Raw genomic sequence first — 27,266 nt, 5'->3', positions numbered from 1 at the left:
CTCTGGGTGTATGTTCCAGTATTATTTCACTACTTTATTGTAGATATATAAAGTAAACAGAAAATAAGTCATTTATATTTTTCATTGAAAAATACTTATCTACTGAATCTCCTGTTGCAAATATGCTGTAAATAACCAAGTCTTGTCCATTTACTTGAAACTATATTGCCGTGTGAATTACTTAAAATTTCATTCTATTTATAGTGACATTACATAATGCTTCTGTCTCTAAAAACTGAATATTAATTAAAACTGAAGACATGTACAGGGACAAAGCACGCAAATAAAACTGCAAACTGGTACAACAGCTTACTGAAGTAATATAACACAAATATCTAGTTCAAGAGCTTATGCCTCATGGTGGGGCACATTTCTCAAATTATTTTAGATTTCTTGACTTCAGGTGGCATCACTAAGATTTATGAATAACTTTAATGACACACAAATTTATTTTTTTCTCAATTCTCATAATCTTATTTTTTTTTAAAACAAAAGGAAGCTTTAAAAGGTCAAAATCAAAACAAACCACTTATTTTTTTTCCCTGGATACTTGTTTATGGTGATTTGTTGAAATTTTCAGCTTTTATTTCAAACAGGAAACATTTTGAAGACAGGAAAAACACTACCTGAGAAAGCAGTTCAATCTATAGTAGAAGTGAGTGAATTATTTGCTGCAGACAATTTGTTATGAGACCATAAAAGGCAGAGGTTTCTTCCTCCCAGAGAAGGCAACTGCTGTTTTCTTTATTCAGTTTCAGGATATCATTCATCAAACGCTTATTTCAGCTGCTACCAGGCACCTCTCTACACTCTCATAACAATAGTTCTAATGTTCGCATTCTGTGACTAGTCACCTACATCAATAATTTATACTCATTCAGGCACAGAACAGTAATACCAAAAACCAGCAAGAAAGGTACCACTAAGGCCTTGTAGTTTTCACTGGCTGCTCCAATATACTGAATACTGAGGCAGTGAGCTGCAGAGTTTTGGCTCCAGAGCTTGTGGAAGAGCTTTACTGGCTGGATAAACTGAGGTATAGCATGCTCTCAGTAATAAAAGAAAGGAGCAGGGAGAGAAAGAAAAGACAAGACATTTACACCTCCTTATAGCCACAAGGACTCAGTGGCCAAGTTATATTACATTTCTCCTAGGAGGTGTTTGTACAGCAAATAACAACTCTGACGGTAGTCCGGGGAGCCATACCTTCACGAGCTTTAATCAATCTAATGTGTAACTGTAGCAATAACGATGTAGAAGCAGCAGTTCAATTTAAGCTTAAGACACGACCGACCTCCCAAAGTGAGAGTAGCTTCATGATGATTAGCATCTTATTAACTTCTGCTTATTAACATCACCTCTTGTATCAATTCATTTGAACACGTGGGATAGACAATCCTTTCAAAAAACACTACTACTTTGATTAAACAATTTACAAAGGGCTTTGAAGGATACCTGTCTCAGATCCCACCAAACAAAGCAACTACAGTACTTCCTGACATTTAGAATTCATTAATTGTAGTAATACTTGGGATGCCACATTACAGACAGACAAAGAAAATGTCTTTGAACATGAAACTCATTTTGAATAGTAAATGACATAAAACCTACATACCATGCAGTAACTGCATTTAGGAATAAGTAGAAGTTTTGCAGCCTACAGCACTGTCACTCCAGTGATATGGAACCTTTGTTTCAGGAACAGCTCTAAATCTACTGTTTGCTTAATGAATTCAAATCAGCAACTGCATGCAGCCACAGAGGCAACAGTACCAATGGCAAGTGACACTTCAGAAATGGAAGTCTATAAAATTTAACAACAATGGACTAAAAATGCCAAAATACCCTTAGCTCTCACTGGCTTTTGAAACCGCTGCGTTAATCCCACAAGGCACTCCTTTTCAGCGGGTCTCTGACCTGATCACACTATCAAAGAAAAGATGGAAGAAAAAAGAAATAAAAAAAAGTCCAAACCCACTACTATACCTCCCCGCTCTACAACGCCTTGCTTTCATCATTAAAATTCCTTTGGGTTGCTGAACTATGCAAATGTCTCCAAGAGCTGAGTACTGACGGGATATGAGGTATTCTAGGTTTTTCTTTGCCACTGAGGGCTGCTTTGTTTTAGGCAGTTCATGAGAGGTGACAACACCTGAAAAACGCTACTATTCCAACTCTCCCCAAGCAGTTTTAACATTGTATTTAGTAAGGGCTATCCCAACACTTACATAAATCCTCAAAAAGAAATGAAAAGTAGCAAGCATGCTGATGAGAAAGGAGATATTTTGAGAGCAGTGAAACATTTCTTGCTGGATGGTCTATACTTAGGAAGGAATTCAATCACTGCCACAGAAAATCCTGTTAATCAAAACCATGTGAATAAGCATTCCGTGATTTGCTGAAGGCCAGCTCAAGGTCCTTATGAATGTAAAGCTTTACTTCTGCAGATAATACGTGCATTTATACGCTGCAAAAAACTTGTGTCTGGCCCCTGTCTCGGAAAGAATATCACCTACTTTCTTGAAAGCTGAATTTCACCCAACTTCTTTGTTGTTGTTTTCAGATCAGGAATAAGTTTTCTGTGCTGCAGATTCACCATGCTAACCCAATGCAAACCTGACATACTTCAAACAAAAGCGTATCTTCCTGTGTTACTAAATCTGTATCTTCTAGTCTTCAAGTTGTTCTGTGCCCTTATTAGAATTACTTATTTCATTTACACTTCTTTCTTTCTTTGCTTCTTTTTTACAAGTCTTCAAACACTTCTCAAGTCTTTTTAGGAACACATCTACATCTTGCTTTTTAATTCCAATTGCTGAGGCAGCATTGAGGTAAGCACAGGGATAGTCATTTGCATGTGACATAAAGCCTTTAAAAGTGTAGTTATTCACTGTTTGTACAGACCCGCAGGGAACAACCCTGAAACAAACAAATAAAATTGTGATTCAGTTAAAGATGCTTCGGACATTTTATGTGATATCCCATGATGAACACATTTACAGAAGTACTATACAGTGTAATATCTAAAAAATTAACGTAAGCAGATTAGAACAGGCATTCTCCAAGTTAGTACCCAAGCACCACACTAAGGGTGACAATAGTAGCAGATCTTGGATTAGCTCAAGTCAGCACGCATATACATGCATATGTCACTTCCCCTCCTCAGTTAAATTATTAAGGTCTTTACTATTAGTATTTATGAAACCCCAGTGTGGGGGAAAAGACATATGCAGCAAACTTTCCTATTCCGTAATATGCCCTATCTATCTGACTTGCACGGTCTCTGACCTGGGTCAGTTTGCCGCTCCTTAGGCAGCCTGGTGACCCCGGGCTCCCTGGGACCACCATACTGGCAGCAGCCTGAGGGCAGACATCTGCTTGGCATAGTGCACCGCACTCCAAAATGCCTGGGTTCAAGGGATTCAGAGGGTTCAGGATCCCAGCTTCCTCCCACCCTTTTTGCCCAATCCTACGACGTTAATCTCATATTCACGCCCTCCTTGCAGCGCATACCTTTTGCCATTGCTTTACCTCTTCCTCACAGTAAGAACCTCTACCGATTACACCCTATTTCTCAGCACTTTTAGTACATATACATTCCCTGATAAATCAAGACCCTAATCCACATCCTTGTTAAAGGAACTATAGCCTTGTAGCTGCAGTTAAAGCCTATACAAGCAGTTAACACCAATCCATTTCTAAGAATTTACTACCTCTATAGAGACATTCCCTGCAGTTCATAAAAGAAACTGCACTCCAACAAAATACCACTAGGATTAGCAGATCCTTCACTGTCCAAACGCTCTGACCACAGGTTATGCAAAAAGCCTGTACGCTGCTGAGGCAGGGAGTCGCTATTCCTACCACTGACATTCAGCACATGCGTAACACTTAAAATCTGTTGAAATGCCAAGTCAAACGGTTTATGTACTGTAAAAGAATTACTTGTTTAGATAAAAAAAGGAAAAATCTGAAACCTTTGTATCAGGCAAAGAACTGGAGAGTTTTAATTTCAAAAACTGAACGTCTTGAATCATTTCTGCCAAAGATGGCTGAAATTGCAGGACAAGCCAAGGTTAGGACAGGCAAATTAAAAAGAGCATCTAACTACAGTACATATAGATTTACTGCCATTCATTTGTGCAGGAAGTGGAGTAATCCAAGCTAATGAAGCATACCTTCTGATGTGGAAACATTCAGCTCTGCTACCAAAAAATGACATTAAGTCTATGGCAGAAGTTAGCATGGCAGCAGTAATATTCAGATTAAGGAACCCTGCCAAAACAAATTTTACATCATTCTCTTCTTCTAAAAGGTTGAAACCAAAATAATTAACAATTATTTGGCTTGCATTTCCACATACCACTGTTTCTAAGAATAAATTCAGCTCAGACTGTCTCAGGTTGTAGATTTTTAAATTTATTTTAAACATGGTTAGTTCTGGGAAGCAGGATTTTCTTCTGTAAGACAAAAAGCTACACGCAGTATTAAAAGCTTTTTCCCCTGACATCCAGCACAACTGTACTTGTGCTGCAACAAACAAAACAAAGATCTCTCCTAAACAGCTTACAACTTAAGATCAGACAACAGCTGGAAACTAAGTGAAACCCAGAGGAATAATGACACCAAATTAAATGGGCATAGATGAACTATTTAGCCTACCAAAGCTAACAAAGGGGACCTCATCGCTAACTCAGGCAGGCAGACATTATTAGTAGGTAACAGTGATGAAGAAGAGTATGTTACTCCCTGACATGTTATTGTCAGACTGTGATCTGCAATCGTGAGACAACTGGTAAATGTTAAAGGATTTCATAAAATATATGTTAATATAACCCCCCAAATTTTTCACATTCAGAGCATGCTCACCTTGCTCCAGATACTTGTCTTGTAAAGAGCATAGATCCAAGCTGGGTAACAGCAGCATCGTTATTTTCATCTAGATTCTTCAGTGACATGGCTAAAGTAACAAAAGGTCAGGTTAAAGCTACTACAAAGCTTCTTTTTCTCCAAAGTAGAATCACAGAGGACAGGCTGTTTTCCAACAGTAAAAATCTAGTAGAGCACTTGTCTTCAGATACAAAGAAAAAAAGAAATACAAATACTACATTTCATAATTTTTAGTTTTCTTACAAGCTGTCATAGATTACTTCTTTGGTTAGACTGTATGTAAAGCAGATTCTGCACTGGTAGGCAATATTATTTTTGGTTACAACTAATATCTCGAGTAGGGATGCCATAATCTCTTTTACAACACTGTAAGATGATGGGTAGAATAATTATACCCTAACTTACTGTTAAATCTACTTTTTTAGAAAGTATTACTACATGCTAATGTCTTCTGTCTGCCTTGATTACAATAAATGAGTATACTGGATAGGAGCAATTCTTTAAAAAAAAAATTAAGGGCCCAAGTCACTACTCTACTTTTATAGTAGGTTACCTTATTGGGTTCAGTGGTTTCATATCAGCCTATGAACAATTTAATGGAGTGTAGTGAACAATGTTTAGCATATAGGAACCGTATGTGAAAGTGTAATATGAATGCACAGTATATTAGAATATTTTTAAAACATAAACCCAACAATTACCTAAGGAAATGGGATTATGTGGTGTGTCTAACAGTCTCTCATTGTGGTTATCCGCCAGCTTCTTCAGCTCACTTGAAAGATAGGAAAACATCTCCTGGAGAAGAAGATGCCATATTTTTGTTATTAGCTATCAAACAGAGAAAATAGTAGCTATTTCACAAAACAGTTAAGTGTCCATTATATCCTACAGGTGCCTAGCTGATCCTCTTTTCATGATGTCCTGGTTTCAGCTGTGATAGAGTTAATTTTCTTCTTAGTAGCTGGTACAGTGCTGTATTTGATTTAGTATGAGAATAATATTGGTAACACACCGACATTTCAGTTGTGGCTAAGTAGTGCTTATTCTAAGTCAAGGAATATTCAAGTTTCCCATGCTTTGCCAGTGAGGAGGTGCACAAGAAGCTGGGACAGAGCAGAGCCAGGACAGCCAACACGCACTGACCAAAGGGATATTCCGTACAATGTCATGCTCAGCATGTAAAGCCAGGGGAAGAAGGAAGGGGGGGACATTTGCAGTGATGGCATTTGTCTTCCCAAGTAACTGTTACACATGCTGGAGCCCTGCTCTCCTGGAGATGACTGAAACTCTGTCTGCCGATGGGAAGCGGTGAATGAATTCCTCATTTTGCTTTGCTTGCACACATGGCTTTTGCTTTACCTATTAATCTTCCTTTGTCTCAACCCATGAGTTTTCTTACTTTTCCAATTTTCTCCCCCATCTCACCCAGGGAGAGTGAGCGAGTAGCTGTGTGGTGCTTAGTTGCCAGCTGGGGTTACACCACCAGACAAGAGTACCAAGTAAGCAGACCAGACAATCCTCTGAAATCATTCTATAAAGGAATAGCTCCATTTCCTGAAGACTGTTCTTCCCCCTTAAGCTGGTACAAAACTCTGTCTGGTCTAATATATTCACTTGGGATATCAGTCATTCTCTCTGCGGCCCTGAAACTGAGGGAGATAAAATCTTGAAAAGATTCCCACCGCACAGCAGGTCTTACCCCACTCCACTCCTGCAAGAGCTTCCCTGCACCCTAGCTCCCTGAGCTCCAGAGAACACAACATTACTACCACAGATGTCAGTGTTATGGCAAATTGCCGCTTTGTTTTCTCTCTATTAATCCATTCAAGACTAAAAGTAGTGCATCTTGTCACCATGTATCTCACAATCACTGCTAGTGCACAGACTTCTTTTTCTGTATGAGAATGGCAATATACAGTCTCTTAAGGAGAAGACTACAAGTACACGTTCAAATACGCCGTTTCACAAAATACGTACTCTCCTGAATACTCAGCTCTGTTGTGCAGCCAGTCCCCTTCCTGGGACCAACCTTTCCTCTTCAAGCCTACTAAAAAAATGGAGACATCTGTATTTCTGCTTCACTTAATTAGATAGCACCTTTATTGTGAAAGTGTCATAAAACTGAGATTCATAAATGTTTTGGCTCACACACAAGTCACACTGCACATAAAAGGCTGCTTCTCTTACTTCATCCATATTTTATTTCCTCTCTCTTCCCCAGTAGTAATCTATGATAATTGCTCATGCTTTTCCTCACTTTAACACCTTCCTCTTCACATACCAGCTCAAAACGCTTATGGACAAAGCGAGAGACCATTCTTCTTATTGTATCCTTTGGCTTCTTTTCCATCCTTTTTAATGCTTGGTCTCTCATACAAACTAGTAAAAAAAATACAGATACAAGGTAGTCCTCTTAAAAAATACTAAACACCAGATTTTTCCTCTTTCTGGCCATGAAGAATCTGCTTCAATGTCACTGCATGTTTAAGGATCCTCAATTTCTGGACCTGACAAGTGATTTTTTCATTCTTTAAATAGAGCTGCTTCTTCTGTGTATAGACCAGTATCCCATTCTGACCTGTGGACTCTTTAACAGATACAAATTACTGTTCATCAACAAAATTGTATTTTTGAGCAGAACTTTCCAAAGGTCTTATGAAACCAAATGAGCTTTGTGGTAGCTAAGTTAGAAGAGTATTACAGCTGCTTTTATTGAGCCACTGCAGTGAACCCAGTCTCACTTCACAAGCAATCAAACAAATACAGCTCCTGACTTTTTCTTTACTCACATTTATAGAATGAAATCAGCCAGAGGGGAAAAAAGTACCACCTTACCATCTACAATTTGGGGGGGCATCAATGGTTAATTATCAGAACTTGAAACTTGTGAAAATTCATTCTTATTTTTCAGAAGCACTTGTAAATCAAGTGGTTTTACGGTTTCAATTCATCAGAGTTTATTTACAGTTCTGTCACAGAAATTGAAAAAACATCTATGTTTCAAATGTTCAGACACTTTTGCCTTCCTTCTGGTCCCTCACTGAATCTAAACACATTATTCATTTGTTATTTGCTTTCCACAATGAGCATCACCAATGTGCTAGCTGTTTTATTAGTGGGTTTTTTTAATAGAAATCACAAATTAATTTGTGCTCCCTCTGCTGGCTATTTACTTCTACAACTGAAGCAACCTATTACAGAAATGTACATAATTACAGAAATGTACATAAATTATGTCTACTATGCAATTGGTGAAATTAGTACTGAGAAAACCTGTACTGCAACAGGAACAAATTCACAACTGATTACTTTTTGTGTGCTGTACCTAGGGAATTCTCTGTTGCATCTCTTACAGTACTTATTATTTAAAGGACGGCAAGTTGGTATAGCCAGTTATCCGCTGTATATATGTATTAAATTAGGCACCGTTCTTCTTCCAAATGAAAATAACTAGAGAGAAACAAGTAAGGAAAAAGCCAGTAACTCTAGAGAAAAAAGCAGATGGGCATTCTAAATATGGCGAAGAGAAGGTTCCAGGGAGACCTTACAGCACTTAAAGGGGGCACAAGAAAGCTGGAGAGAGACTTTTTACAAGGCCATGTAGTGACAGCACAAGCAGCAGTGGCTTTAAACAGAAAAAGGGTAGATTTAGATTAGATATTAGGAAGAAATTCTTAACTTGGCACTTGTTTAATTACACAACACCATTTAAGATAATGATTACATTGTTAACTATCTTGCCTCCAGCCACTCTGAATATCATTCTACATATTTCACACAAGGAAAATCCTGCAATATTCCCACACATCTGACAAACTACAGTGTAGTCTTGTAAGAATATTTGGTTTTTTTATACTTTAAATATCCAGCATTAAATGGCTTTTCTCTTATTCTTCATTCATAAGCAGAACAGCAATACAAACTCACACTGAACTGTACAAATTATTTATTCCTATCAGAATAGTTGCATCAATGATAAACTATAAAGCATAAACCCAGTATTTTACTGAATTTTAAAAACGAAACAATTTCCTCCCACTCAGTGTGATTTTAAATATTTTAGATACATACTCCCTAAGGACATAAAAATAACTCCAGTTAAGCACTCTTAGAAAGTATACAGACAGATGGATACAGACATAAAAGGCTCCATCACGTTCCAAGTAACACAGAAAAACATTTAAGTAAACCGGTATTATCTTGATCATTAGATTGTTAAGAACAGTCTAATGAGGAAATTTGTAACTGCTGAAAACAAAATGAAACCATCACCTCTTCAAAAATACTGTTACAATAATGAGTTAAATGGATTAAATGGACTGTATTTTAAAATAGTTAACGGGTATTAAACCTGATCTGCAGGGACCTGAATGTAGGGTCCTTGCTCTTCATCAGTTCTGAGGTGACAATTGAAGCCTGTTTCCTGTTTATGCTATTACACAGTGTAACCACTATATTTGCTACATGTGGCTTGGTTCAGACACTCACATACATAAATGAAAACAGGAAGTTTTAAGTCCTGGGAATGCACAATATGAGACACAACATAACCTGTACTGAGGAAATCAAAGGAGTCTCTACAAAAACATAATACATGATATTATCATAATATTGTTACATACTATTAACAGTTCTTTAAAAGCAAAGATATTAACAAATTGGACCATGGATCAGCTGTCATCATCTGCATTACAAAAGGACTCAGAATCCCCTACTGAGATCAGAAAACTACTGGTTTAAACACCGCATAAACACATAAAAAGGAATATTGAAAATTCAGAACAAGTGAGAAAACATTACTGTTGGTGGTCATCTTCCATCCTTTCTCTGGAAACAGAGAATAGGACTGTTGAAAACATTCCTTACTAAGTTTTCATATATGGCCACCATTATTCAAACACTTGGACAGTATCTGTGTGTTAGTCCCTTGCTCTTCTGTCCTCAGATCCACTGCACCATTTTAACCCTTCACATTGTATCATATAATCTCATACTCTTGGACACTGCACACTCCACCACTGCCAGCTTGTCAGAAAACCTCACTCCATGCACATGTTCCTCTCTCTCATATAATCTCTTCCCTTCCTATATTAAACAGTTCATCTGGGTAAAAGAAAAACGGTAGACTATTTCTTTCCTTGGTTGTGTGAGATTAATCTCAGTAATATTCTGGTCTTTCTGGGTTGAGCTCAAATAACCTGAAGTAACACCCACGTGAATAAGGACAACGTAAAAAGAGAAAGCAAAAAAAAAACCACCACACTTGAAGTTTTTTTATAGCTGACTTTTTGTGTGAGTAGGTGCAGCTGCACCGATATAGAAAGGAGTACTCAATGTCATGCTATAAATAGCTCCTGCTGGAAGCCTAATAGCTCTGCCTTTGCTTTCACAGAGCACAGGCAATAAACTATCACTATTACATTTTTACAATTCAAGAACAAACAGATTTAAGCAAAAAAAGGTTTCTACTTCTACAACAAATCCAATAAAAGAAACATATTTATGCCATATATAACTGTGTTTATAGTATATACTCACATTTGAAATAAAAAGACCTGAAGCTGTAAAAGTATAATGCTTTATTCACTTTAGAATTCTACTTCCAAGAGAATGACAATTCAAAATATACAGCTATTCATTAAGACATTTTATTTATGAAAGAATTATTATTTATGACTTGGAGAATATTTTTACTGCCCATTACGTATCCGCTACCAGTGTAAATCTAATATAAAACTCAGCTTTGACATGACAAATTCACTTGAGATTCTTTTGGAGATGAGAGTGAAGAGGGAAAATTACAATTTGCTTTTAATGAAGATACAAACCACACGTGGTAATGCATAAAACAGCCCAAAATAAAATGTTAGAAACTGTATTGCAACAGCGGCAAAAGTGGTAACTGCTTTCAGTGTTTCAGAAGCCATGTTTTCACTTTAGCTGCACAGATCACTTCTTAGTCATTGTAAGGCCACAAAGCTGGCCTGGTTTTCTACAGTCTAGCTATTCCTATGGGATCACAATTCCAGTACAGAGCTCCTGGATGTCTCTACAAGCAGCTAGAAACAAGTCACAGCACCCAGCACTATTGCCCGGCCAGGTAATCAGAGACAAGCTGTCAGCAGGAAACAATTGGAATGTAGTTTCTAAATAAAATAATGGAATAGATAATGCAGAATTTAAAAATATTAAGAGTACGTAATTCACAGCACTTCCTCACCTAAAACCCTCCACAAAAAGAATCCTCTGTGTTTATACATAGAGATAGCAAAACCAGACCTGTAATATGTTCAGAATTAAGGACAACTCAAGATGTACAGGTTCCAACCTTAGACCTCTTGAATGTTTGTGCAATGCCATTGCACTCAACATAAAACATACAGTCTGTGAGAGGTAGAGAAGAAACCTAGCTCTGTATCTAGATAAATACCTTAAATGACAGTATTTTTCCTTTTTGTGGCCATGTGCAGTATTTACAACCTAACCAGAAACTGTGATCCTCCAGAGAACGTGGTACACACACATTAATTAAACACTATCATAGCACAAAGGCACAATAGGGCCAGATGAAGAAGAACAGACACCCCTGGGCTACGCCTCAGTCTCTCACCTCATGCTTTAGTTGTGGAAGCAGTGTGACCACGACAAGATAGCACAGTATTTCTCAGATTAAGCTTTTGTGGGCAAAATTCTACTTATTATACTGACAAAATTAGTCACGCTTTAGAACAATAAACATGAATACTATACAAGATAGTACAGGACCACAGCTTAGCTTTCTGCTTTGGAAAACAACATGGAAATCATGCTTACTCATGAGCACCATTGAGCCAAGAAGTAATTATAACACACTGCCTTCCCAGATTCAGAGCTGTGAGCTCAGAAGAAGTTCAGTGGCTTTCTAGACAGAAACTGCATTTACCACACAAAGCTGCTTCGCAACAAGACTTCGTTAACAGCTCACTTCAAAAAAGTGCTGCTTGCCAAAAAGCTTACCTTCCTCTCTTTCAGCAACTGTTTGTAGCCACTGGCACCTAGAGACAGAAGTGTAATGAGGACATCTAAGGAAGGAGACGCAGATGCTCTTCCTGAAAACAAAACGATATACAGATTAAATTGGCAAAAATAAATTTTATGTGAACGAAAGCTGATAATCAGGTTTTCTACAGTCGCTTTGTATGGATGAAATCAGTCGATGAACTAGTTACCTGGATACATTTTGCTGATCTCCTGAATGAAGGACTCATTGAAGCCAGCAATGATAGCACCACCTACTGGAACCATGAAGTTTTTGTCCAAGCTCTGAACAAAAGCATCTATTCTGCCGACTCGAGCACCCTTCATCAAAAAGGAACAAAACAAAAACAAAAACGTCCACAGCATACATTAGGAAAAAGGAAACACATGACACATCATAATTACACAACAGTACAACTAAAACAAATGTCATTCCTTAAACTCTCTCAGATACTGTATTTGTGATAAAAATTTTAAGAACAGCATTACCTTTCCTTAGCATAGTTGACTATTATTACCACTGTCTGCTTACATAGTACCTTACAAATTCCCATTTTGCTATGATTTAAAATACTGATTTTAGTTCCTGCAAGTCTAAGCATAGCTTATTTCCAATAACAACCAAAAAGAAAACCCTTGGAACTTAATGGGAATTATACAGTTAAAACTGTAAAACCCAAAACCAGATTTTCACAGTAAAGGGCTACAGGTTAATGCTTCATTAGCAAAGAAGATTTTTCTTGCTACATGTATAAATTTGCATTAAAACAAGTGGGTTGTGACAGTACTCTTCCTTACAAGGCTGCTTGCAAAACCAAGATCCAGGTAACTTCCTATAGCAGGATTTCCCCATTTCCAAGAAAACAAAACATCCTCATACCTAGCCACTCAGATATTTGTAAAGGAAAAAATGTAGATTCTAGAGTACATATTCAATTTGAGTAATCCACTACTGTCAACTGCACAAGTAAGAAGTATGCAGCATAAAAAAAGTGTATTAAAGACCATACATATTGAAGTATATTTAAATACATACATGTTAAGGTACTACAAACTAAACCCAAGACATAAAACCAAAGTTAATGCCTATGGCAAAAGAGTGAAAAAAGCAGACCCAACTAAACCACAGTTATTATTTCTATGTTTTAATAGCTTAGTGCATGAGAGATAGGACGAAGCACTCTCAGTTTGTCAGCTTCTTAATGGGAAAATGAATGCCAACAGGATAATTTGATTTAATTGACAGGAGACCACCAGAGGAAAAGCATGACAAATAAAATGGTCTCAAAAGCTCCTTCCTGTGATAGCCTTGCAAGGTCTGTTCACACTGTGCTCAGCATGTACATATTCCTAAGTATTCATTAATAACTACTTTCTCACAGGCAATCCATTTTCTATCACAGGAAATATTTTTTTTTAAATAAATGTAAACCAAATCAGAGCTCAAATGTATCCATTTGCATAACCCAAGAACAAACAAACAACAAACCACCAAACAACCCAACCATGCCAAGAAAAAACACAGAAATCAACACAGTAACAGTTCTATTTGTAGCTTTATAGTCTGAAAAGATTATCATTAGATACAGTTCATGCAGTAAAACTCAGCAATTCCACAGCCTCCTTCATGTTAGAATTTCACTAAACTTGTGCAAGTTAAATACAATAAACGTGTACTAAGTACATTACAAATAAAGCATATGCCGTTTTCTATTTCACATATCACTGCAAGTTTTGTCAAATTCCTTCAGTCTCTCAAGATTTAGAATTGCCAACATGACATTCCCACCATAATCATTTATCAAGTTGGTCTCTGCTTAGTTAATAATGTATTAATTAGGAAAAAAAACCCAACCAGAATATTTTAAATTCATAATAGTTCAGGATCTCCTGCATCCTGTTAAAAAAAATCCCCCTATTCTTTTAATGTGAGCAACAGAGAGAAAAAAGAAATAGTGAAGAAACAGTGCACATACACTGCAATGAACAAAAATGCAAGAATTCTGTTTCATGGATGATCTTAGATACTAGGCAAGCTCCTCAAACTAAACAGCAAGAGAAATTAAACTTTTTTGAACCTAACACTGAACTTAACCCAGTTTTCTCAGCTGTTCTCTGTATCAACAATATTTTAAGTGAAAAGATTCATGAAGTTTTGCTGTAGAATCCTGTATCTTGAATTGAAAAATCTGTAACTCACATTCTGTTGAAGGCTTAATTCCTATTTAAGTAGGATTCATTATTTCACTTTTAGCCAACAAGTCTAGGAAATATTTTAAGAAAACTTATTAGGGACATTTTTCTGTTATGAAAAACACCTGAACTTAATGAAAACCTAAATAAATGTGAGTTCATTACATTAAAATCACATCATAGAAATAACTATTATTTTTAAGTTTTATTTCCCTCTGCTCTGCTCTCTCAGAAAATTGTTCAAATACCAGACATGCATAAGATTAGATGCAAAGCAGTGAAACATCAGATAAAATTTGTTAAGTGTTGTCTACAGTCAAAGTTTTACTTCTATTTGTTAAAAAAGTTACTATTGGAAATACACAGCTCCTACCTGCTGGATAAGATGCATGCATTTTGAGGACTGAACTCCATATGCATTGTTGACAACATGGGGAATGTCGTAATTAGCACAGATCACAGCCAGTTCCTCTAGCCTATGAGCACAGAATTGTTATTTAGAGAAGCATTGATAACTGTAGTTCATGTTACAAATCAGACCATTAAAAGACTGAAATGTCTACAAGGAGGTCAGAGTGAGAAAGAAACTTTTTTGATTAGTACCTCAAGGCAGTACTTGTCACCTTAAGCTATAAAGGTTAAGGAGAAAATTTTGTTACCTTTTTCATATACTACAAAATGCTGACCTGGGCTGAAATTTTTCATACTTCACTGAAAGTTTTACCTGGAAACCAGTAAACAGCTTCCAATCATTCTGCTTCAGATATAAAGTTTTATTACTTTAGCAATAATTAACAGAGCTTTAGCTATTCACACTTTTTTCCCCTTTCTTCTAATATTCAACCTGAAAATTTCAAACCTGAAAAGTTTCAAGATGTCCGAGAATGAAAAGCATTATGTAACAGGAATTTTTAACGTGCTTCTGTTTATTTCAAAGAACTAATTCAACCCTTTGGCTGATATCTCACTTGCATATTTCAGATAAACCAATGAAAAAAAAAGACTCTCCAAAGGAACGGAGAGCCCTAAAATGTCTGAATGTGGAGATCAACAAGTTAGAACTTTGCTCAACTGTTTACTCTTCACTTGCCTTTAGAAATCCCTGAAATCAGTGAGCTCAGCCTGGATTGATTTCTCAGTCAAACTAGAATTGATGTGGGTACATAGACCATTTTGGGTAAGGGCTTTCAGCGTTTTAAATATACATGTACTTTCTGCCCTTTTTTGAAGCACTCCAATCATGCTTTATTTATTATTTTAATAAATATTTTAATAACTCTTGATTTTCCCCAAACTTGTGAATATATTTTAGAAATAAAATATATTTGAAAAAATAAGGTAATACATAATAAAGTGACGATAAAAGTATTAGTATTTAAAAAAAAAAATCACGAAACACTAAACTTTCATGCCTTTTTACCTATCTCCTTCTGTACAGCCTCTCACTGTAATTTACTGACATTCATATAAAATGTGACAGAGTATAAAAACATTTTCCAAGAGGTAACATTCCTTGGCGTGCTATTTCTGTTACATTGCCTAGTGTCATTTTGTAATGCAAAATTCAGCTGCAAACTTAAGATTAAGTTTTCTGAACCTCAGCCCTTAGGAAAACATCATCACCATATTATCCCTAAAGAAATCACAAGTATTTAATGATCAGGAAACACCAGTAGTATAGTGTACATATGGATCTTCTACAGTCAAGGTATTTGTCAGGAGTTGCATGTCCAGTAATTTTTCACATTTATCAACATCCTGAATCCTGAACTACGTAACGTTAACAGAATAATTCAGGAAACATAACACTACACAGGGCAAAGTTTTCGCCTTCTGATCTATTGATCTTGATCACTCATTCCTCATCGTCCACAGAGACTCAACAGTTCCCCTCTTACAGGCTTCTTTTCAAGTGCAGGCAGAGAATTTCACCAAACTGGAAACGTAGAGCACGTACATGTATTTGTCTTTTTCACCTCCTGAGATTAAAGGAGCAATAAGCTAGCTTCTACAAGTACTGAAAACAAAAGTCTCTTTATTTTTCCTAAAAATATTGTCCTGAACAATCCAATCCATATTACAACAGAGGATGAGTGTGCTACAGTTTGAAAAGATTATGTGATTATGCAAGGAAAGCAAACAATTATGCATAGCACTTGTCTGCTTCCAGGGCTTAAAATGAACCATTAAAAGTGCTGCTAGTTATATCTGAAAAATACAGCATTAATGTAAGTTTGGCTACTACTCGAGCTCTTAAAAGCCACAGATAGGAATTACAGAAATGCTTTTCCAATTTATTCATTCTTTCTCTCCTGTTTGTGAAAGTTCATTAAAAGAATTTCTTATAATGCAAATGAAAGTAACAAGATACTGAGTTCTGCTAAGTACATAAACTAACTGAAAAAGGCACTTCTTTTTCCTTTAGTTCTCTTTTTAGATACAGTAGTTTCAGGGACAAGTCACAGCAACAGCAGGTAAAAGACTGTCTGAGAATTAATGTCTCTCTGAGGAAGGGGATTTTTATACTAGTGAATTATTCCCATGAAGTTCAATAATACTTCAAAGGAAAGTGATAGGTACAGAGGCATAAACCTCTTACCCTGACCTTTTAACAATCCTAAGCCACTTAAAATTTTAAAACACCACCACAACTGAACAAAGCCTTACAAATGCAAGGTATTTAAAAACAGACATTTACAATTACAGCCTCCAGAAATGCTGTACAGGATTTTCCTTCCTATAGGAAGATGAATGTTATGGCCTTCAATAGTTGACAGTATCCTTTAAATAGAAAATGCGTTCAAATCCTCCTGTATCTGTGGTATATCATAACACAGTGCTGCTGCCTAATAATTCATCTCTTAGTTGCAGAGGACAAAACAATTGCATGTCAAAAAAAAAGGAAACAGATAAGGAAAAGATTCATTTACCCAAGCTATAAAATAGACCATTCAATTTTGATAGCTGTGATTTAAGTTAGCCAATAAATCTGCAAGTCAACTTCAAGCAATGTTCATAGTACTCTGACAGAATTATATGGTTTTAACTTCCCTCTAGCAACTAGGTTAACTTATCATAAATACAGGGATTTTTTTAAAGGTAGGAAAACAGAGTGAAACATATCTTTATTTGCCATGTTTCAAAGTCAGTAATGTTTCTTTCCTACACTAACAAATATTCAACTAAATTTTCCACATAACAAAGCAATTAACAAAAAAAGCACACGCTGCAGAGGAACTTTAAACATAAGTCTCTTAAATTTTGTGATAAATTAAAAACAGTTGAAGTGGAACAACTGAGACACTAAATTTGAAACCATGTAAAAAAAGACATCTTACTAATATCTCATACTTTAGTGTACTACATATAAGCCCATAAAAATATACCTGTTCAACTGTAAAACCTAAGGAATTTGCTCTATTTCTTATGAAAATAATTATCAAGAAGCAAGCAGGTTTTGTGAGTAACAAAGGTGCTCGTTTTGGACAAACGACTCTGTATACCAAGTACTTTAGGCACCTCTACTCAAACATGTCATTTTCAGGTTAAGAAATGTTTCAAGTATTCCATAACCAAGCTACACGTTGAAATAATGTCGCAGATACCCTATTTCCCATCCGTAACTGTAATGTTCACCTCAGCTTCTGCTAGTGCTTGAATGAAATCTTCACAGCAACTACAGGCTTTACGCATACGGACACGTAATATTAGGAAAGAATGCAATGTATTTTAAGCTTCTTTTAATGGTGATTTAACAGCTGGAAATTATAAGTAGTAGCATCATGTGATCAGGCAGCAACATGTTCAAACCAAGATAAGTTACAGCAGGGCAAATCGTATGTTATACTTGTACGGCGCATCTGCCCTACATGCTTCCAAGAGTTTCCTTATATCAGTATATTTTAATTAGCCCTATAAACACCAGTATAATACAGGAAAGAGTAAGTCAAGCAAAGATTTTAAATTTAGTTGTAGCTTTTTTTTTTTAAACTGTATTAACAGCCTAAGAAAAAATGGCTAAAGGAGAAGAGTAGAAAAGGCAACAGCAATATTAAAATGCAGCATTAGCTATGGAGCTACATTTCCTGCACTATGTTTCTATGAAAGTCTAGCTTTACAATTTCCATGAAATGGTAAGAAAACCACTGCCAAAATGATATTCATTTCACCACAACAGATCATCATGAACCTCACTTACATGACAGAAGAAACGCCTTCTGCATTATTCTCACTTTTTAAATATACCTTTCTGAAAGTGGAACATTGTTTCGATCTGCCATTTTCCTTAAGCAAGGGGATTAAAGTATCTTTACTAATTACTGGCAGTAGTCAAGCAATTTTAAGGAAACAGACATTCAAAACACGGAGGTTTTGTTTGGGTTTTTGTTTGTTGGTGCTTTTTACAGTAGCAAATAACAAATTTCTTAAAGGTTACTTACCTATCAGGTACCCTTGGAGCAAAGCAAGATGTTGTTGAATGCACACAAAGAATATTTTCAGCACCAAGAGCCTTGATTTTAGCCTCCACTGCTTCTATGTCTGTCCGTAGCTCATCACCTTCTAACACATTTTCTATCACCACAGGCTCAAAACCTGAACAAAAAATGCAAGACCTGAATGTGTATCATCAAATCTCTGACTAATTGCAGGTTTTTAGTTCCAGTATAAATCTGAAAAAAAATAACCTTGCTTCTGTTGTTTTAACAGATTATTTCAGACTTGGATTAAGAACTGCTTTACTGTACAATGTCCATATAGCTAAAAACTACAATAATATTCTTGTTAAATACCGGACTCCAGACAAAAGCTTACCTTACAGTCTTTGCATGCAACAGCAACAGGTGGTCTGGTGAAACATTAGCATACTAAAACAGCCTCTCTAAAAAAGAATGCCAAGAGAGGTAGCAATGCAATAATGATTATTATGAATGGGCTTTCATCATAAAACCTGTGCCTTATTCAATCTATAAACTTCCAAGTGACTCCTTAAAAGATAAAAATGTCCGTGTTTGACCTCGTTTTGGAAGTGAACTTTGTCATATCAAAATCAAGCTATTTCCCAAGTCTTTTATTTTTTAAGTTTAAGTTTGTATTTAAGTTGTACTACAGTGAACCTCATAAGGTTGTTTCTCAAGGACACGTATGACAAACGTTTGAAAAATTATCCCCTTTTTCTAAATGGTGGAATGTTTCCAGTTATGGAATAGGCTGCTCTGGAGAGATGTTGCAAAACCAGAGAAGATCCATCAAAGGGCTACCAAGATGGGTGTGGTATCGTGCACACAGCTTAGAAAGACAGGCTGTAAGAGCCACACTTCTCAAGCCTGAACAGGCTAAGGATAATAGCTAATAGCAGCTCCTAGCTATCTGAGAGGGAGTTACAAAGACAAGAGAGCCAAATGCTCCTTGGCAGGATACAGTAAGAGGCAACGGTAACAAATTTTGGTTTGAGAGGTTCAGAATAAACTGCAAAAAAACCCTTTTTTTTCATTCAGAGGATAGCACAGCACTGGAACTGCTATCCAGAGAGGTTGTGGAATCTCCACCCTCAAAGACTGTCAAGATTCAGCTAGACAAAAGCATGGTTGACCTAATGTAGCACTTGAAGAGTTTTCTTTGTCGGGGAGGGAAGCCTGTCATGCTAGTTGCTCAAATTTCTACTTATAAATAAATAACTAAATCATAAAGGTTCTGTTTACAGACTAAAACACTGGAAACCATATACTCCCTTCCCCAAACAGTTGTGGCACGGCAGCAACATCATGCTAGCTGAAGCAATTATTACTTTCTTGAAAAAACAGAGATGTTCAGTTTACTGAATGAAAGTAAAGACAGGGGGTAGGGAAGTTATTTCCAAAGCAGTGTAACATGGCCACAGCTATGTGAATTATTCCTTCATGGCTCAACACCGCGCCTTAACACTGACATTTAAGGCTCAAACTCTACAGAAGAACTTACGACTAGAACAATTTATTGACATTGTTAGCCCTAGTCTGGTTTTCGATTAGCGATCTAGAAGACAGAGATTGCATTTAGTAGACAGTTGTTAGATATCTGATGCTGCCTGCTCTTTTTTATTTGATAATTCTTTTAATTAATTTTGTGGTAGATGTCTCAACTACTAAAAAAAATTAACAGATCAATTATATTTCCTCACAACCTTCTCCATTATAAACATTAATTTCCTTGGCTTGATGTCCTAAATTGAGCATACAATTCCCAAAACACTCCCACTTTTCTTATATACATCTTCTATTTGTTCCGATCTGATACCTTTTAAACACCCCTGCATCTTACCTGGACAGAATCACTGGATTCCTGTGTCCAATTGTTTAGTAACTTTTATCTAATGATTCTTTTATGCAAAGAATAAATGTGTCCTAAGAACTAGGACCAGAATCTATGCCACCACCTGCAGGTATGTGCACTGAGCTGGAAAATTAGTCTCCCTTACTTGCCCTTCCCTTGATCCTATGCATCTGTCTGTAGCTTCAATGCAGGGACAGACTTCTACCCTTTGCTTACTTACAGAGTGGTAAACAAGGAAGTCCATTTGAGAGAAATGAAGGTTTGAACTAATAAAGGCATCATACTAATTTCCTGAGTGAGGTGAGTGACACTGCAGGATTAAAAACAAGTAGGGCAGCTAACACTCCCCATGTTCTAAAAGAAAAGAATGTGCAAACTACACAGCTTGTCACCTTTTGATCACAATTCCTAGGACACATATGCTTTTTGCATAAATCTAAGAGAGATTTGAACCATGAGCCTTGGTTTTACATAATTCTCAGGACAGCAAATTAGGCATCTAACTCCAAAAGTGAACTATAACTTCCTTAGTATTGTGTTCTCTATCGACTCTATACACCTCTGTACCAAAACATACGCCTACATTTTACAAGGCATCAGGAAGACAACTCATACTTGTGGTTATGTGTTAGAAATCAGGAGTGTAGAAATAAAGCACTTACAGCTACTATGCATTAGGCCTTTTAAGGATCTTGCCACAAGCATATGAACTGACCAGGCTGCTAGATGAAGTTTTGTATCTGTTAGAAGAACACACTGTGTAATCAGTCAGCTCCTTCTTACCTGCAGTTATCATTGATTTAAAGCAAGATTTCTGGTCTATACGTGGCCAGATAATGTATTTTGCCTTTGGTCTCTTGTGCCGCAATGTTAAAAAACACAAAGTTAGACTCATGCCAGTTGCCATAGGAACCACAAAACAATTGGTCACTGTCCGGACACCTGCACATAAAAAGCAAGTCAGAAATTAACATGAAGAACCCAAGACATGCCCCCACAAACAAGAGATATTTTCACATTTACACCTACCAGCCAGCTTTATAATATCCAGAACTACTGAATTAGTAAGTTTGTTCAAAAGGCTAGACCCTGCAGCTTTAGGCTGGACTGCAGAAATATCACCTGACCTTCCAATTCCATGGATCAACCTAAAAAAAAAAAGGTTGAAAGCATACATCAAGTTTTTTTCACATCCCAAAGCAATAATTCTTGCTGACTGAAGAGAATTTAATTTGATAAACAATTGTGGAAAATGCTGTATCCAATGCAACGTCAGTATCTGCCATAACAAGTTCCATTACAACAAGATATATTCGTATGAAATTGATTTATTTTTTTTTTTAGAAGTAGATTAACAGTGTTCCCAGTATGCAAGTAAAAACTTTGAGAAGACCCATAGTACCAACACCTTTAGCATCTGGCAAGTTTCCTTTTAAAGGCACCTCAGTACTTCTTGATGTCTGCTGAATCAGCATTACAAATGTCAACACGTTCAGGCACACAACTCCAAGAAAAAGAAAAACCTGCTGCCTACAGTGTAGCATACCATAGGCACAGTGGTATTATACAGATACTTCCCTGAGAAATGCTTCATCTCCATAGGGCAAAGACATAATACATACTGTGACAAAACATCCTGAAAGACAATTAGGTTAATGTTATCACTTTGCCCATCTTTTTCTACATCTTCATTTCATCTACCTGATTCTGCTATTCAATATTATGTATCGTGCAATACCATCTCTGCATGGTGTTTATAAATTATGTTTATAAATGTTGGATATTACTTAGCACCTTTCTGGAGTGGACGGTACTAAAACCGTTTATAAAGTAAAGTTTACAGAGCTAATTTTACCTATGGCTCAAACGCAGCAGCTGCTCAAGTAAGCTAGGAACAATACACACCTATTTATGGCTTTAATTCTGGTTTTGTCTTGAGAATAAAGTAAAATGCAGTCTGATGAGTGTATGGAATTCAGAACTTCTTGGAACATAGTTTTAAAATTTTTTCCCCCCATTTCAAGCTATTGACTGAAATCAACAATAGCTTGATAATGAATTGAAGCTTGCACATAAACCTCGCTCCAGTAAAAATATTTTATTTTTATACATATTATATATAATGTATATAAATACTTTGGGTATATATAATATATATAATAATATATTATTCTTAATAGCTTCCTCATACTACTACTACTTATTTTCTGCAAATATGTACTCCTTTCTAAGGAGCAATCCTCTCTAAGACTGGCCCTTTGAATTTATTAAGCTGAAAGACAGCTTGAGAACTATCTCCTGCTACCTCCATCACTCCCAAAGTTACCTGTAAAAAGTATTGCAGAAATAAGTGGAGTAGAGGATGCCTCTATGCCTTTCCTTGCTATTGCTGACACTCATAGGTGAAGGCAAGATGCCAGGTGACGGAGCTGCATCAGACCGACAGTAGCTAAATGCCAGCCCAGGTTGTCTCTGGCCAAAAGCTGGGCATGGTTTCTCCAGTACTTTCTGAAAGCATTAATTCCTTGGATACTCATCCCAGTGTGACCACCTACCTCCCTTGCAACACATATCCTAGACTAGAGAGCAGTACAGAAAACAAAATGTATTAGTGCTTTTCCTCATTAATTCTTCATGGTACTGTAGGGTTTATGAAAGCCATTAAGCTTAAGTAATTCAGCTTCCATATGGTAAAGCTTACTAAATTTCTGGTCTCTAATATACTTTTGTGTTAATCTTTCTAGGAGAAACATTCCAGGAAATTTCACTTTGTTTCATTCCCATTAAACACCACAGCAAGGTACTCAGCACAGATGTCTGTGCAAAAAAAAAAAAAAAAGTATATTCATAAATCAATTAACACAGACCCTCTAGAATTACAGCATGCAACATCCCATCAAGAGTCAGAAGGTCTACAAGCTACTAAAGCTACTAAAAGCTCTTCTTGTCTTTATAGATCTCCCTGCTTCATATAAAAACATACTATAGATGGACTGGGTTTTCATGTGCATATCACTTACTTACATTATAAAGATATTAATGAACATAACTAAATACAAATAGCTGTTCATTAGGAATGCTTGATACTTTACAACTAAGTATGCAGTAGGTTTTAATAATATACACGTGAAAATCTGTACGGTATTAAAAAAGGCAAGTAATGCACAGATTATTTTAAAACAGGAAGATCTCTGACTCCCCAGCATGCAGTCATCTCAATGTCTTAAGCTTCTACCAGTTCAGCATACAGGACATAAAAATGACAGAACATTCTTGTTCCATTCCAGACCTTCCAATGCATTATTAAATTTCAATACAGAAAGTTGTATCAATTCAATATTATTATACTGTTTTTCTCAAATGCTATCAAGGTTTCAGATAACAAGACACAATAAAATATGCCACTTAAAAGAACTAATAAAAAATATGAATAATTCAAATTGCCAATGATTTATACCTGTAATGCCTTCGGGCAACGAGTCCTGACGCCACTCTTCCTTCCCTCTCACCCACACCACAGTTGCCCAGAAAGTTATTGCTATCCATTATAGCAAGTTCATGCAGAAACAGTTCAATGGTGCTTTCATCCCATCCATCTTCAGGACATTTTCCCTTAATAACAGAAAGGTAACCACCAAACTTGGAAATCAAAAATGAACAAAACTTTATGCAACTTGTTTGATTAATGTTTCTCCTTCTTTCCCACAGTGAACAGCAGTTTGTATTTTTGTTATGCTGTTTTGTATTATATGTTATGAACCTGTCGTCAAAGAAAAAAGTTAAATAATGATTTTTCTGTATATCAAGTGCAATTACATTAGCATATCCCGATATTAAAATAGGCAAGCTATTTTTCACTTTCAAGTGTTCTTTAAAGTACACACAAAACCACTGCAGCACCTACACGTTAATTACTCCCTAGAAGACTATGGTTCAACATGTTCTCTAGACAAGAATCTACTACAGGAATCCAACAGAAAACTGGGCGAAAGGGAGATAACTGGGTATTACAAAAGCAAAAATACTAATTATGAGCAGAAGGGAAATATAGTTTCACTTATAACACATCTTCCTATCTGCGTATTTTCCTTTCTAGTTATTACCTAACAGCTAAGGAAAGCATTTACAAACTTCAAAACCGCAAACAGTAACATGCTCATTCTTGTGCTCTCTACCGAGTTGAGGCCTGCACTCATCTTTGCAAACTGCAGAAGAGATCCTCTGGGGAAAGGTACCCATAAATCCACCCAGCACTACCACCGCAGCGCAGAGGTTCTGCACGTGTCACGATACGAGTGAAATAAATTCAGTAAAACTAATTCACGTCTTAAGCGTGGTATTAAAGTTAAGTTTGAAACAGCAGGTGACGTGACTAAGGATGTTCAAGAACTGAAAGATCTGAGAACTCGTTGATGATGATTTCTGTACACTGGAGACAAATACATTGTTTTGGCACAAGTGTCATTTTTTACCTCGTGTAACAATACGTTAATATTTTAGTGTTTAAAAAAAACATTCTTTAACTGTCTGCTGAGCTTTTCTCGGCAAATGCACAACCTAAGGCAGTAATTTTTTTCTCCCAAACAAGGCCTTTCACTTCGGGGCTCCCTAAGGTCTCTGCCACCGCGGCAAGGCCTGCCCAGCTCTCCCGAGCCGCCATGCCCGACACCGGGGCAGCGCCACGGCGGGCTCGGGAGCGCCGCTACAGCGGGGCGGGAGCTGCAGGGGCACACCGGCGCGGGGCCCGCCGCGCCCGGCAGGCTGCGTGCCGACAGGGCCGGCCCGGGGACGCCCCGTGCCCCAGCCGGGAGGGGAGCAGGCGGGGCGGCTCCCCCCCGCGCCCCGGGCCAGCCGTCGCCAGCGGGCGACTCAGCGCCGCGCTCCCCGGCCCCGGGGCCCCGGCACGGCGGCCAGCAGCGGCGGGAGCGGCCCGGTTACCTGCTCCAGCAGGGCCCGCAGGCGCAGCTCGTGCGCGCGGCGGCCCTGCGCCCCCTGGCGCACATAGGCCGCCGTGACCAGCCGCTCGCTGCAGCCGAAGTTCTCCACGTTCATGGCCGAGGGGCGGGCGGCGGCGCGGCTCCCGGCGGCACGGGCCCCGGCCCCTCCTGTTGCCGCCGCTCCTCCTCAGCGCGACCGCCGAGCGGGCCAGCGGGCCAGCTCCCGCCGGAGACCGCCTGGGGCAGCGTTGCGCATGCGCCGCCGGGACCCCGCCCCTCCCCTGGCGCCGGCGGAGACCGGTCCCGGCGGCGCCCCCCGCAGCGGGGCCGGGCGCCGGGCTCCCTCAGGGGGAGGCGGGCCTGTGCCTGCCGCCGCTGAGCATCGCCGTTTTCCGCGCTCGGGCGCGGCCCTCCCGACGGGTAGCCAGCGGCCTCCCTCCCTGAGGGGGAGGCGCCCGCCAGAAGGCAGGCCTCTTGGCTTGTGAAGAACCTGTGCATGGGTTGTTCCCACCGCCAAGTTTAGCGTTAGGCTGTTGAGAACGGCCACGTACCTGCCCTTAAGGTTCCTGTCAGGGAAGCGCCTTTTCTGCTCTTCGCAACGTGTCCGTGAGCAGAGGTGGCGGCGTGGCTGCGCTCAGCACGGAACAGCCGCCCGCTGGGTGCAGCCGCAGCCCGGCCCGCCCGCCGGGGCTGGGGAGGCAGCGCCGAAGTGGCATTACAGAGAGAAAGACGTGCAACTAGGAGACGGCTAATTTGCTTCTTTTTTTTTTTTTTTTTTTTTTTTTTTTTAACATTTACATTATTTGGGGGGAAAAAACACAGCAGTAGGAAATGTGGGGCAAGGATCGGACCTTTCCTGGGGATTGCCAGCGAAGCCTCAGCAGGTGGAAGCTCACCGGGTGCGCAGAGGCTCCTCAGGGCATCTGAGTGGCCGCCGGCCCCCGCGGGCGTTGCGCTCTGGCAGGCGGGGGAGCTGGCAGGTTGCCATGTGCCTTCCTGAAATAACCGGCAGCAAGCATGCAAAAAGTGAAGAGGTATGCAGTGCGTTTGTTCCAGTGTTTAGTTTTAACCAGCCTGTACTGGGTCAACAGAATTCGTTTACGGTGTCTTACCTGATTCTTCTGTTTTACAGTTTTGAGCTCTGACGGGTAATTAACACGTGAAAAGTACATAGTGACCATCCTGCTTCTGCAGGTTTCATTAGCATGATTAGGATCTTTCAGGCGCTCTGACAGAGCAGTCTTACCTGTTTGAACTGTTGGCTCAGACTATAATTAACACAGTTTCTTACTCCTGTTGAACAGAAAGGAGCTTCGGAAGTTGAATTGTCCCGCTGCTCAGTCCCTGCAGTCATGCTGCATCTGGATTGTCCCCACGTGTCGCGTTGCCGGTACTGTAGAAATACCGAACAGCTCGTCACCGCGGTCTTTATTTTGAAGTGTCACAAGAGGGCGCTCACCTAAAGCTTACAAGTGCCCGACGGTGCACGTTCGCCCTTCTTTTTCCACTCCGACGTTTCCCCATAGTACTCCGGTACATACTATAAACATGACAAAGAATGCTCTGTGGGTTAGAAGGATAGAGACAAAAGTGTTAGCGTGAGGAAAATGATCCAACTTACTTGCACGATTTAATTGCTAATAATTTTAATCCAGGTGGCTAATTGAGAGTATTAGCTAATCAGAATTAAAACTAATGGTTTCATAGCAATGATGGTGATGTGTATTTTGTTTAATTATGAGCCGCGGTAGTGTTTGAACTCTGCAGCACTGAAGATTGAGGCAATGTAAAGATTTTGTTAGATCAAGGCCTGTGAGCAAGTAACAGAATTCTCATTGCAGTAGAAGATAAAAACTAAGTTAACTGCATTTAGACATGCACTAGACTAGCAGGTGTAGAAGATTCTCTAAACCAGAAGAA

The 27,266-nt window shown here is 38.4% G+C and overlaps 1 protein-coding gene across 1 annotated transcript; it reads right to left on the bottom strand.

The window, feature by feature from the left end:
* Positions 1 to 9: 9 nt before the first annotated feature.
* On the bottom strand, positions 10 to 25,601 carry SEPSECS (Sep (O-phosphoserine) tRNA:Sec (selenocysteine) tRNA synthase). The gene is made up of 11 exons (XM_080386419.1): positions 25,348 to 25,601; positions 23,867 to 24,021; positions 21,439 to 21,557; positions 21,193 to 21,351; positions 18,540 to 18,693; positions 14,474 to 14,576; positions 12,099 to 12,228; positions 11,887 to 11,978; positions 5,592 to 5,685; positions 4,870 to 4,960; positions 10 to 2,919 (listed from the first exon to the last, which is right to left on the bottom strand). Exons 1-11 carry the CDS (start codon positions 25,459 to 25,461, stop codon positions 2,670 to 2,672), a joined length of 1,461 nt encoding a protein of 486 aa, XP_080242545.1. The 5' UTR covers positions 25,462 to 25,601; the 3' UTR covers positions 10 to 2,669.
* Positions 25,602 to 27,266: the final 1,665 nt, after the last annotated feature.

Source organism: Falco punctatus, assembly GCF_963210335.1.
Source record: "Falco punctatus genome assembly, chromosome: 1".
Lineage (NCBI taxonomy): Eukaryota > Metazoa > Chordata > Aves > Falconiformes > Falconidae > Falco > Falco punctatus.
This window is presented reverse-complemented; position numbering and strand designations above follow the sequence as displayed.